Source organism: Pleurodeles waltl, chromosome 10, assembly GCF_031143425.1.
Source record: "Pleurodeles waltl isolate 20211129_DDA chromosome 10, aPleWal1.hap1.20221129, whole genome shotgun sequence".
NCBI classification, from domain to species: domain Eukaryota; kingdom Metazoa; phylum Chordata; class Amphibia; order Caudata; family Salamandridae; genus Pleurodeles; species Pleurodeles waltl.
The window spans coordinates 600289323-600301746 of NC_090449.1; the positions used below are offsets into that span (position 1 = coordinate 600289323).

Below are 12424 nucleotides of genomic sequence, written 5' to 3' on the forward strand. Positions count from 1 at the left end.
CCCCACCCGCCAGCAGCTGCAAACCTTTTACAATAAAATGATAATAAACAATGCTTATTATCGTTTTATTGTAAAAGGGGTGGGGCCATGGGACTTGACAGGGATGGAGATGGAGTGCACAGCACTCCACTCAGTGCGCATGTAGGTTTGGCCGGCCGTCGGGCTGGCCAAACACACATACGCAGTGAGCTCTTTCTAACCCAGCACTGTGTTGGCTGGCCAAACACACATGCACACTGAGCAATGTCACACATATCCTAAACTCTTAAAAATGTCCCAGTTGCTTAAATCTGGTTTTGGGTTTGCCTTTCAGAGTATTGCTACTGCTGGTTTTGTGGAGCAGAGTCCCTTTGGAATCCGCCCCTCTGTGTTTCAGTTATACCCTGGTCAAAGTACTTTAATAGAGGTAAGAAAAAAATGCTCAACTATTAATTTTCCATGGTCGAATATTGTGTAGTGTTATAGACGTTGGTAGTAATCTGACCTTCGTAACTGAATAGATTTCCATATCTAAAAGTTGAAAGCTTGTGTTACTGCTTCGAAGATTTTATTTTAATTGTTCATTTTTTATGTAAATGGCTTCATGCTATAATTATCTTTTTCTAAGAATACCCAGTCTTGCAAAGCAAAAGGAACTGAGGGTGCAACTGAGGCATAGGAAATTTAAAGTATTTTCCTGGAATCTGTAAATGTGTGTTGAAACAAGTTGACCAGGACTAGAGTGTTGGTTCCCAGGGTTTCACAGTCTACAGTTTAGCAATAGACTAAGGCCTTTTTTCAGTATTTGGAGGACGGGCACTCTATTACAAACGTGGCAGATGTCCATTCTGCCGTCGGACCAGGTGTCTGTCACGTTTTGATGCAGTATCCCATTCTCCAATCTGTAAATATGGCCCTAAATATCCTCTTTTATCTTGAGTCCAGTTTGAGTAAGATTATATACTGTGTTGTTACATGTACAATTGCTACATGGTGTGTACAGGCAGTGCAGAATTATTAGGCAAGTTGTATTTTTGAGGATTAATTTTATTATTGAACAACAACCATGTTCTCAATGAACCCAAAAAACTCATTAATATCAAAGCTGAATATTTTTGGAAGTAGTTTTTAGTTTGTTTTTAGTTTTAGCTATGTTAGGGGGATATCTGTGTGTGCAGGTGACTATTACTGTGCATAATTATTAGGCAACTGAACAAAAAAAAATATATACCCATTTCAATTATTTATTATTACCAGTGAAACCAATATAACATCTCAACATTCACAAATATACATTTCTGACATTCAAAAACAAAACAAAAACAAATCAGTGACCAATATAGCCACCTTTCTTTGCAAGGACACTCAAAAGCCTGCCATCCATGGATTCTGTCAGTGTTTTGATCTGTTCACCATCAACATTGCGTGAAGCAGCAACCACAGCCTCCCAGACACTGTTCAGAGAGGTGTACTGTTTTCCCTCCTTGTAAATCTCACATTTGATGATGGACCACAGGTTCTCAATGGGGTTCAGATCAGGTGAACAAGGAGGCCATGTCATTAGATTTCCTTCTTTTATACCCTTTCTTGCCAGCCACGCTGTGGAGTACTTGGACACGTGTGATGGAGCATTGTCCTGCATGAAAATCATGTTTTTCTTGAAGGATGCAGACTTCTTCCTGTACCACTGCTTGAAGAAGGTGTCTTCCAGGAACTGGCAGTAGGACTGGGAGTTGAGCTTGACTCCATCCTCAACCCGAAAAGGCCCCACAAGCTCATGTTTGATGATACCAGCCCAAACCAGTACTCCACCTCCACCTTGCTGGCGTCTGAGTCGGACTGGAGCTCTCTGCCCTTTACCAATCCAGCCACGGGCCCTTCCATCAGGCCCATCAAGACTCACTCTCATTTCATCAGTCCATAAAACCTTAGAAAAATCAGTCTTGAGATATTTCTTGGCCCAGTCTTGACGTTTCAGCTTGTGTGTCTTGTTCAGTGGTGGTCGTCTTTCAGCCTTTCTTACCTTGGCCATGTCTCTGAGTATTGCACACCTTGTGCTTTTGGGCACTCCAGTGATGTTGCAGCTCTGAAATATGGCCAAACTGGTGGCAAGTGGCATCGTGGCATCGTGGCAGCTGCACGCTTGACTTTTCTCAGTTCATGGGCAGTTAGTTTGCGCCTTGGTTTTTCCACACGCTTCTTGCGACCCTGTTGACTATTTTGAATGAAACGCTTGATTGTTCGATGATCACGCTTCAGAAGCTTTGCAATTTTAAGAGTGCTGCATCCCTCTGCAAGATATCTCACTATTTTTGACTTTTCTGAGCCTGTCAAGTCCTTCTTTTGACCCATTTTGCCAAAGGAAAGGAAGTTGCCTAATAATTATGCACACCTGATATAGGGTGTTGATGTCATTAGACCACACCCCTTCTCATCACAGAGATGCACATCACCTAATATGCTTAATTGGTAGTAGGCTTTCGAGCCTATACAGCTTGGAGTAAGACAACATGCATAAAGAGGATGATGTGGTCAAAATACTCATTTGCTTAATAATTCTGCACTCCCTGTATGTGTGGCTCGCTTATGTGTCTACATTGGAGGAGATTTACAATTTACTCAGAACAAACCCTCTGGCCCTGCAGCCTTGCTACATAACCTTTATTGCAACACATTTACTGCTCTTGACAGGCAGCAGGAGCAAAAACTAGAACATTAAAACACGTGATTAAATCTTTCAACAGCTGGTTCCACGAGGACTTTGAGAAGAAGAATCAGACTCATTGACTTGCAAACTATAATGCAGAAGGAGCATGGTGTGATCATCTGAAGATAAACGTTTTTGTTACACATGTAAAAGAAACAGCAAGGACTGACACCGTATTAACAAAACACTCATTGCCAACTTATGCAAAACACATCCATGCACCTACCAATCACACAATGGAGACTTTTAGTATCTACCAGGACCTGTCTAACCTAGGCATACTGGAGTACACCCCGTGCATTGCAACAGCATTGTGATGGACTTCTGGATTTCTTTCACTCCATGATAATCAAAATAAATATCTTGGTCTCTCTCGCTAGCAAACTTACATTGTCTCACAGACTGCACAACTACCCACCTCTGCCTCAGTCTACTTTGACAACTTTCAGTGAGTTTTAGTCTGAGGAGGTTTTGAAACAAAAGTATCTATCCTTTGGAACCATGCCCCATCACCTGCCTTAAGCAATTCCTACCATTATTTATTGGAGATATAACAAATGTGATAACACTTTGCTTTCCAAGAGAGTTGTCACCTACCCTCTAAAACATGCCATCCATAGCCACCTTTTGAAAAATTCATAAATGCACTTGGAAATCTAGGCAATTTATTGCCTTTTCTCCCACTTCCCTTTCCCCAGCAAGATCATGGAATGGAAAGTTACAAGAAAACTTCAAGAATATATAGAACATTACTATCCTTTCCATTATCACTAGTTAGGATTCCGACCAGTCAGTGTTAAGGGTCCCAGCAAGCAGCAGGCAGAGATCTAAGCAGGAAACTTCAGTCCTACCCTCCCCCCTTTAATGAAGATTAATTTAAAAATTGACACCAAACAGGCCCCATATTAAGATGCCCACCAAGCACAAACTTTACTCCGAGGTGGCCTCCAAACTTATGCACAATTTCAGTATGACCAGCCTATTTGTATCAGATGGTTCAGTTTTTTTGGCCAGTCCCTTCTTGTCAGGTGTTTTCTCCTCTACCAGTATAAATCAGTCCTTAGAACAGTGTAGCAATTTCTCATAACTCTTCCAGCTTCCTCTTGGTATTGGATTCTTCTTTCCAGCGTCAGTTCCGCCACCTCTAGCTCTGCTGCAGCCATGTCAGCCCCAGCTCTACTCCAGCCCTGCCAGCATCAGTTCTGATCCAGTGTTTTGACCTTGGGTTGTACTCCCATTCTACAGTTACCTTGAAACCAAAACATTATCTTTGCAAGCATTGACGTGCTATTGGAATCATGGAGGTTTGTTGTGACATTCATCTTTTTACTTCTGGTGCTATCAGGTACTACTTTCCAGAGGGCATCCCCCTTAAGAGCAGTGTTACACCTCTAAAGGACAGCGTGGCTTCTGGATAGGGTCACCCTTTACCCAAGGCCTCTGGGAAAGGAGTGAAGCCCCTGAGGATCATCTTTCAAGCAGAGCTCCCTTTAGCATCCCAAGTCAATGTCAACGTTATGCTGAAAGGGGTTATTGTGCATCTCTGCTGCCATAAAAACATTCTTTCTCTTCTCCAGATAATCACTGTGTGCATCTAAGGAGAGTGATGGTAATTACATTCATTAACTACTGCAGTGACATATACTCAGGACTGGAAAAGAAAATTAACAGGCTCCATACTTTGCAAAACCAGACAGGTACAACATGCTTGTGAGTTTGTAGAGTGACAAATCATTGTCTTCAACATTACCCAACTCAACAATTCTACCATTAGCTACAATAGAAACATAAAATCAGAGTAAACCTACCTCGACTTGAGAATATATACTAAAGTTCTCACTGATATAATTTAACCAGCCAGGTACTGCAAGTTGAAGGAGGACAGTAACTACTTTGATATTTGTGTTTATTGCCAGGATGACAGCTTTGTTCTGTTTTGGTTACTACAAACAAAAAGATAAAGAGATATGCAAGGGCGTTAAGAAAGGGAGAACAAAACTATTCAAGTTGTGGCGGCATTGTTTTTTTGCATGGCATAACATGTTTACTTCACCAAAAAAAGGCTACATGGAAAGTCAGTCGTTCTAATGTGTTTTTTTATTTTTTTTAAGAGGGCTCCACAACAAAAAGAGAACAATAGATATCCAAAGTGTAATTCGCGACAGAAGTGATAATCCGTTAAAACTTTAAAAATATATTTTCAAGCAAAGACACACCGGCGAATGAATCATTTCTTAACTTTTCATTGCAGAGGATTAAAGTTCACAGCTACAAGTGTAAAATGTAATGTTGATAAACTAACAAATACTTTCATATAGTCATGCATTATTGCATACAGCACCTTCCAACTCACTTGATAAACATAATGCAAGATTGGGAGACAAATGTTTGAAAGCTGTCAACTGAACAAGAGTAGAGGCAAAAGAAGCAAAAGGATTGTGAACTAGATGGGAAGTAAAAGTATAACTCTGCAAAAGAGAAATTTGATAATTCAAGAACATGAAACTTAGAGGAAATAATGTGATAAACAGACTGAGTGGCAAAACAGGAGAAAGAAGAAAGAGAATGAAATGCAGCAAGGAGAACGAAGGACAAATAAAGAGAAAACTGGAGAAAAACCTCATGAGTCAAACAGAATAAGAGACGACCGGAATGAATCAGCCATTGAAAGATACAATAAAACATAATTTTGTAGGAAAAACTGCGTAACCATAAAATCAGCAGCACTGACCATAAGGTTATACAGGTACCTTTCAACATTGAAAGTAAAATTTATGATATAATGTAATTTATTCAACACAGATCTAAAGACCTGGGCGGCAGACCATGATTTTGTTAAACATTGCCGTGATTTGCCATTACCCTAAATACTCTAAATGAACAAAACAGTGATTTTGCAGGCTCAGTAAGCTCATGATGTTATATTGTGTCTCTTTTGTCTTTACATAACTATCTCTTGTTTATCAGTTTTCTTCCATTCATGCATCTCTCCATCTAGTTTTTCTCCCATATGTGCTATGCTCTCTTTGCTATTTCTTATTGATTTGAGCAGTATTCTGTATTCCTATTTTAATTCTAACATTTTCTTGAGGTTCTTTCCTCTAAGTTTCATGTTCTTGAATTCTCAAATTTCTCTTTTGTAGAACACTTTTATTTCCTATTTAGTTCACAATCCTGGTGCATCTTTTGCCTCTTTTCTGTTGTTCCGCTGACAGTTTTCACACTGTTGTCTCCCAATCTTGCACTATGTATATTGTGTGATTTGAAATAATGCATGACTATATTTCTTTCTGTTTTGACATCATGTATTAATTTGAATTGGCTTTTATGCGTAAGAAATATAAGAAAGGTTGGAATATCTATGATATTACACCTTTTAAATTGATGTAGCAGACGACTTGATGGTGATTTTGTAGTCTTACGTTTCTCATATTCACTTGGGCCAAGGATTTTGTATTCTGAATCAGGCAGCTGATGTTCAGAAATGGTTTTAACATGCTCTTTTTGTGGTGGTTTATCACTTGTTTTTTGAGTATAGAATTTGAGAGACATCTTTGACTTGAGACGGGGTGGAATTTAATAACTGACTGGAAAATAAATGGATTTTTTTGGGCGCTACTTCACAGTGACATGGAAGCGAGCATTAGGTATAGGCTGAATGGGGCATGTTCCAATTTCTCCAAGGTTAGGAAGGGGGTCAGACAAAGGTGCGTTCTGCCCCCCTTTCTTTTTACTTTTTATGTTCATGATCTTATGGAGACCTTAGTAGAGATAAAGGCGGACCCCCCAAAGACTGGTTAACGACCGCAACCAGTCCTAATGTACGCTGATGATTCTGTCCTTATGGCGAGAATTGGGAGGGTGCTCCAAAACCTATTAGACAAATTTGTTGATTTCATGACAATGTTAAGCCTGTCCACAAATAAAGCTAAATCGTGTACTACGGTGTGTGGACGTCCCAGAAGTAAACCACCCCTTTTTATATCAGAGATACTTGTCTGAAATGTGTAACTAAATTTACTTATCTGGGAATCCCCTTTGATAGTTAATATAAATGGAATCACCTTAAAGAACTTCAGGTCACGCAGTATAATCAGGCAGTGGCATCTTTGCGTAAATTTATTTCTAAACCTGGTTGTTCACTACTTAAACCTATTTTTCTGATGGATACACCTACCTGTAGATTCCTCACCTAAAGAATTCTCCCCTCGCGCCAGCTTCGATGGAAATTTCTTCTAGCTCTGCACGTCGACGATGACGTCACAATCGCCCGACTCCACGCGACGCCATATGACGTCATCCAGGCAATAAGAAGCCCTGGTCGATGTGCAGACGTCAGTTCCCTTTTTTCCGTGCCCGAGTAACGGTTAATTCTTCGAGGCTCACAGGGATCTACTGTTTCCAACGACGGTTACAATGTCGCAGCCAAGAAAATCCGGCTTTAAACCATGTAACCAGTGCGGGGGTCAGATTTCGGTTACCGACCCCCATGAGAATTGCCTCTAGTGCCTTAGTTCCGACCATGAGGTCAAGTCATGCGGCTCATGTCAGCGCATGAACCCTAAGGCACTTAAAGAGAGGGAGGCGAAATTGTTCTTGGCTCGGTCCAAGAAAAAGAAGGAGAGGCGTCATCGGAGGGAGTCTTCTTCGAGATCTTCGAGATCTCATCACCATCATAGTGACTCTCGGCGCCGTCATGGATCTCGGCGCCGATCGAGCAAGGGACGGTCTGGATCAAGATCGGCTTCTCCGTCAGCTCAGCGCCGTCCGATGTGGGAGATTAGCCCGACCGTCACCCCTCCGCCTCCTTCGACCCGACGTCACCCGGGTCGGTCTTTGAGGTCGAGCCTCCCCAGAGGCCAGAAGGTTCTCCTGGCCAGGAGTTACCTGGACCTTCCTCGGCATCTATGCCGGCGCCGGTGCAGCAGCAATACCCGGCTTTCCCGACTCCGGGTACGGACCCTGCAGTGTTCTTAAACGCAATGTTTAATATTTTTACTTCCATGACGCCGGGTGGAAGTCAAGCAGGTCCGTCTGGCCCTCTGGCCTTTAATTTGGGCGTTCCGGCGGATTATAAATCGACGCCCTTCACCCCATTTTTATCTGCTGCACCTGAAGCGGTGCCGATGCCCATGATGTCGCCTAGACCGACTACACCTGCTACGGCGCCGATGGATTCGCCTCAGATCCAATCGACGGTCAAGAATCCTGTGGAGCCGGAGGTTCCGGCTTCGGACGGATCCGAGGTTCGCCGCCGACGAAGATCTTCGGCGTCGGCCGACGCCTTATCGACGCCAGGTCTGGAGTCAAGGCTTAGATCAAGACGTCTGGCTCTGCGACTTTTGGAGGAGGAAGAGTATGCAATACAACATTTCGAGGAGGGTGAAGTTTTGGAGCCCTCTGGTGACTTCCAGGGCCTGGATACAGCCAGTGGCTTGGACACTTCCCCGGAGTGGGATCTAGCTTCCCCTGGAGAGATCACTGAGGAAGCTGCTTCATTCCACGCAGTCATTCGGAAGGCTGCTGACTTTTTAGACCTTCCCCTCCCTACTGCGGAAGTCAAAAGGAATTTGTTAACAGAGGTTTTGCACCCGGCTTCTGCTTCTGCTGAGCCTCTTCTGCCCTTTAATGAGGCGCTGCTGGACCCCATTAAGGACATCTGGATGAAACCTGTGTCCACCGCTGCGGTCAACAGGGCGGTGGCTCGTCGCTATCGGGCGGCACCTGGTGATCCGGTGTTTCTCTCCAGACAACCAACTCCGGAGAGTCTAGTGGTGCAAGCCTCATGTTCATCCAGATCCTCTCCTGGCTCGTTTCCTGGAACACCTGCAGACAGGGAATCAAAAAAGATGGACCATACTGCAAAAAAGACCTTTTCATCTTGCAGTATGGCCTTAAAGTCATCCAATGCGACTTGCATACTGGGGCGCTACATCCATGCCCTTATGGATGAGGCGAAGGGCCACCCTAATTTGTCCCAGGAGATGTTGCAGCTGTTGGCGGATGCTCAAGCGGCAGCGACTCAGGTGATCCAGTCGGGATTGGACACTTCAGACTCGGTGGCTAGAGCTATGGGCACGACCATAGTTTCTAGGCGACAGTCTTGGCTACGATCATCTGGCTTCTCGTCGGACGTGCAGGCAACACTTCTTGATCTTCCCTTTGATGGCGAGAGGCTCTGCACAAAGGCTGACTCTGCCCTGGAGCGTTTTAAGGAGAGCATAGCTACTGCAAGATCTTTAGGACTCCAGTCTTCTGCCTCATCCTCCTTTAGAGGTTTTCGGAGGTTTAAAGGATTTGGACGTGGCTCTTCCTTTCGTGAAAGATTGCAAGGACCACAACAATCTGCTTCTACCCTGCCATACAGATCCTTCAGGGGCAGGGGCAGGGGCAGAGTCCGTACAAGAAGAGCCACCTTGCAGCACTCTGCCTCTTCCTCGGGAGGGGTGCAGCAAGGAAAGCAGCCGTAGTCCTCCTCCACTCCCTGTCCACGTGTCTCCGGTAGGGGGGAGACTTGCCCATTTTCTTCCGATGTGGGAGGTGGTAACATCGGACTCCTGGGTCATCGACATTGTGAAGAAGGGGTACGCTCTTCCCTTTCGGGAATTCCCTCCTACCTTCCCTCCCCGCCCATCCTTCTGTTCGGAAGATCATCTTCTCCTATTACAGCAGGAAGTATTGTCCCTATTGGCAAAAGGTGCGATAGAGTTGGTTCCCGAGCAAGAGAGGGGTCAGGGTTGTTATTCAAGATACTTCCTGATTCCCAAAAAGGATGGTCGGTTGAGACCGATTTTGGACTTGAGGATTTTGAATTGGTTCCTCAAGCAGGAAAAATTCAAAATGCTGACCCTTTCACAGGTTCTTTTGGCGTTGAACGAAGGAGACTGGATGGTGTTGGTCGATTTGCAGGACGCGTATTTTCATATTCCGATCCTCAAATCGCACAGGAAGTATCTCCGTTTTGTGGTGGGTTCACAACATTATCAGTTTGCGGTCCTCCCGTTTGGTCTTACTTCAGCACCTCGAGTCTTCACAAAGGTGATGGCGGTGGTAGCGGCAGAGCTCAGAAGAAGGGGAATAGCGGTATTTCCCTATCTGGACGATTGGTTGATCAAAGCCAAAACTCAATTGTTGTACGACCTGAGTTTTTCAATCAATGTGCCCAAATCTCACCTGGAGCCCTCTCAACGCCTCCTGTTCATAGGGGCAGTATTGGACACGACATTGAATTTGGCCTTTCCACCACCCCAGCGGGTCCAGGACATTCAGGCGTTGATTCCAATGTTTCAAAATGGAGCGGTAGTTCCAGTCCTCAAGGTCCTTCGTCTGCTCGCTCTGTTCGCTTCTTGCAATACTGTTGGTCACTCATGCACGCTGGCACATGAGGGCTTTTCAGTGGTGCGTCCGCAGGCAGTGGTTTCAGCACAAAGGGGATCTCGAGGACTCGATAAAGATCTCCAGAGACACTGCAGTGGATCTTCAATGGTGGGCAGCGGTCGGCAACCTGTCACAAGGAAGGCCGTTCTCGCTACCACCACCAGTGGCCACAGTGGTAACGGATGCTTCCACTCTAGGGTGGGGAGCTCATCTGGGGGACCTGGAGATCAAAGGCCTTTGGTCTCCAGTAGAACAGAGGTTACACATCAATCTGTTAGAATTGCGGGCAGTACATCTGGCTCTCAAGGCCCTCCTCCCTTCCATTCGCGGTCAGTCAATCCAAGTTCTAACGGACAACACTACCTCGATGTGGTATATAAACAAACAGGGAGGAGTGGGGTTGTATCTTCTCTGCAGAGAACCTCTTCGTCTCTGGTCCTGGCTTCAGGAGCACAAGATCTGCTTAGTTGCACATCATTTGGCCGGAGTCCTGAACGTGCGTGCGGACATTCTCAGTCGACGCAGCTCAGTCGACCACGAGGGGCGTCTTCATCCAGATCTGGTTCTGTATATCTTCCGGATGTGGGGATACCCACAAATAGATGTGTTTGCAACTCAAGAGAATACGCAGTGCCCGCTATTTTGCAGCCTCCAGTATCCGTTGCAAGGAGCTTTGGGGGACGCGTTTCAGATGTCCTGGAAGGGTCAGTTGCTCTACGCGTTTCCCCCATACCCTTGATTCCTCGAGTTCTCAGGAAGGTCCGCCAAGACCGAGCTCAAGTCATCCTAATAGCTCCGGATTGGCTGAGAAGGGTGTGGTATTCGGACCTTCTCCAGCTCTCTCAATGCCCGCCGCTCCGTCTCCCTTGCAGGGTGGACCTCCTCTCACAGTCGCAGGGGCAGATTCTACACCCCCACCTCCAGTGCCTGCATCTTCATGCCTGGAGATTGAACGGGGCAATCTGAGTTCCTTTTCTCTCCCACCAGATGTGGTGGAAGTTATTTTGTCGGCCAGACGACACTCCACCAAGTCAATCTATGCTAATTGTTGGGCTAAATTTGCAGGCTGGTGTGGAGAGAACAGTTTAGATACCTTAAAAGCTAGTTTATCTGACATTTTGTCATTTGCACTCTATCTGGCACAGAAGGGTTGTGCGGCTGCCACAGTCAAAGGTTATTTGTCTGCTCTATCCGCTTTTCTGTGCCTTCCTGATCAGCCATCCTTCTTTAAATCCCCTATTGTTTTAAAGTTCCTAAAGGGGCTCACTAACAAGTTTCCACCAACGCTATTCGTTGTGCCTCAGTGGGACCTTAACTTAGTCTTAACGTTTCTAATGGGGTCCCCGTTTGAACCGATGCACTCTTGCTCTTTATGGTTGCTAGTATTCAGGACTGTTTTCCTGGTGGCCATAACATCTGCCAGAAGGGTTAGCGAGCTTCAGGCTTTCACTGTAGAACCCCCATACCTTTCTTTCTTTAAGGACAAAGTGGTGTTGAGGACCAAGGCGGCTTTCCTACGAAGGTTGTTACACCCTTTGACCTGGGGCCGGCGATTACTCTCTCTTCCTTTTACCCTCCACCTCACCCATCCAAGGAGGAAGAGAGGCTCCACCGGCTGGATCCACGAAGAGCACTGAGCTTCTACGTCGCCAGGACGAAAGAGTTCAGACAGGATGAACAGCTCTTTGTTGGATACGTGGGGAAGAGGAAAGGTAGAGCGGTCCACAAGAGAATGCTGTCCAGGTGGGTCATTCTATGTATTAAGATCTGCTATTCTTTGGCGAAGAGAGATCGACCTGTGGGGCTTCGTGCCCATTCCACCAGGGCCAAAGCAGCTTCATTGGCTTTGGCTAGAGGTGTTCCTGTGGCTGACATCTGCAGGGCAGCGACCTGGGCATCCCTCCATACTTTTGCCAAGCATTACTATTTGGATTCTGAGGTTAGGAGGGATGGCCATTTTGCTCGCTCGGTGCTGCAGGATTTCTTGGTTTGACCATTCGGGCACCGACCACCGGAGGTTATACTGCTTTGGGACTCAAATCTTTAGGTGAGGAATCTACAGGTAGGTGTATCCATCAGAAGAATAAGTTACTTACCTTCGGTAACGCTTTTTCTGGTGGATACAGTAACTACCTGTGGATTCCTCATGTGTGGGGGAATATGGACGTGCTACCTTTGCAAGTAAGTAAAAATAATTTTTTTGAGGAATCTGTTGTCACTTCCTACTAACATACCTGCTATTATTGTGCATGAAGGACTTGGTCTTCCCTTCAAAGATGATGTGGTTGAGATAGCCCCAGCACTTTTGAGGATGTCCCTGTGGACCAGACCGGAAGCAGCCCTTACCCAGTACTGGTTTTT

General features: G+C 45.3%; 1 protein-coding gene across 1 annotated transcript in view; it reads left to right on the forward strand.

The window, feature by feature from the left end:
• The window catches only part of DLEC1 (DLEC1 cilia and flagella associated protein), a 535808-nt gene that overhangs the window by 169970 nt on the left and 353414 nt on the right, over positions 1 to 12424 (forward strand). Inside the window, exon 12 of the mRNA XM_069211058.1 lies at positions 314 to 406. Coding sequence (XP_069067159.1) covers positions 314 to 406 — 93 coding nt within the window. The remainder of the gene's footprint in view (positions 1 to 313; positions 407 to 12424) is intronic.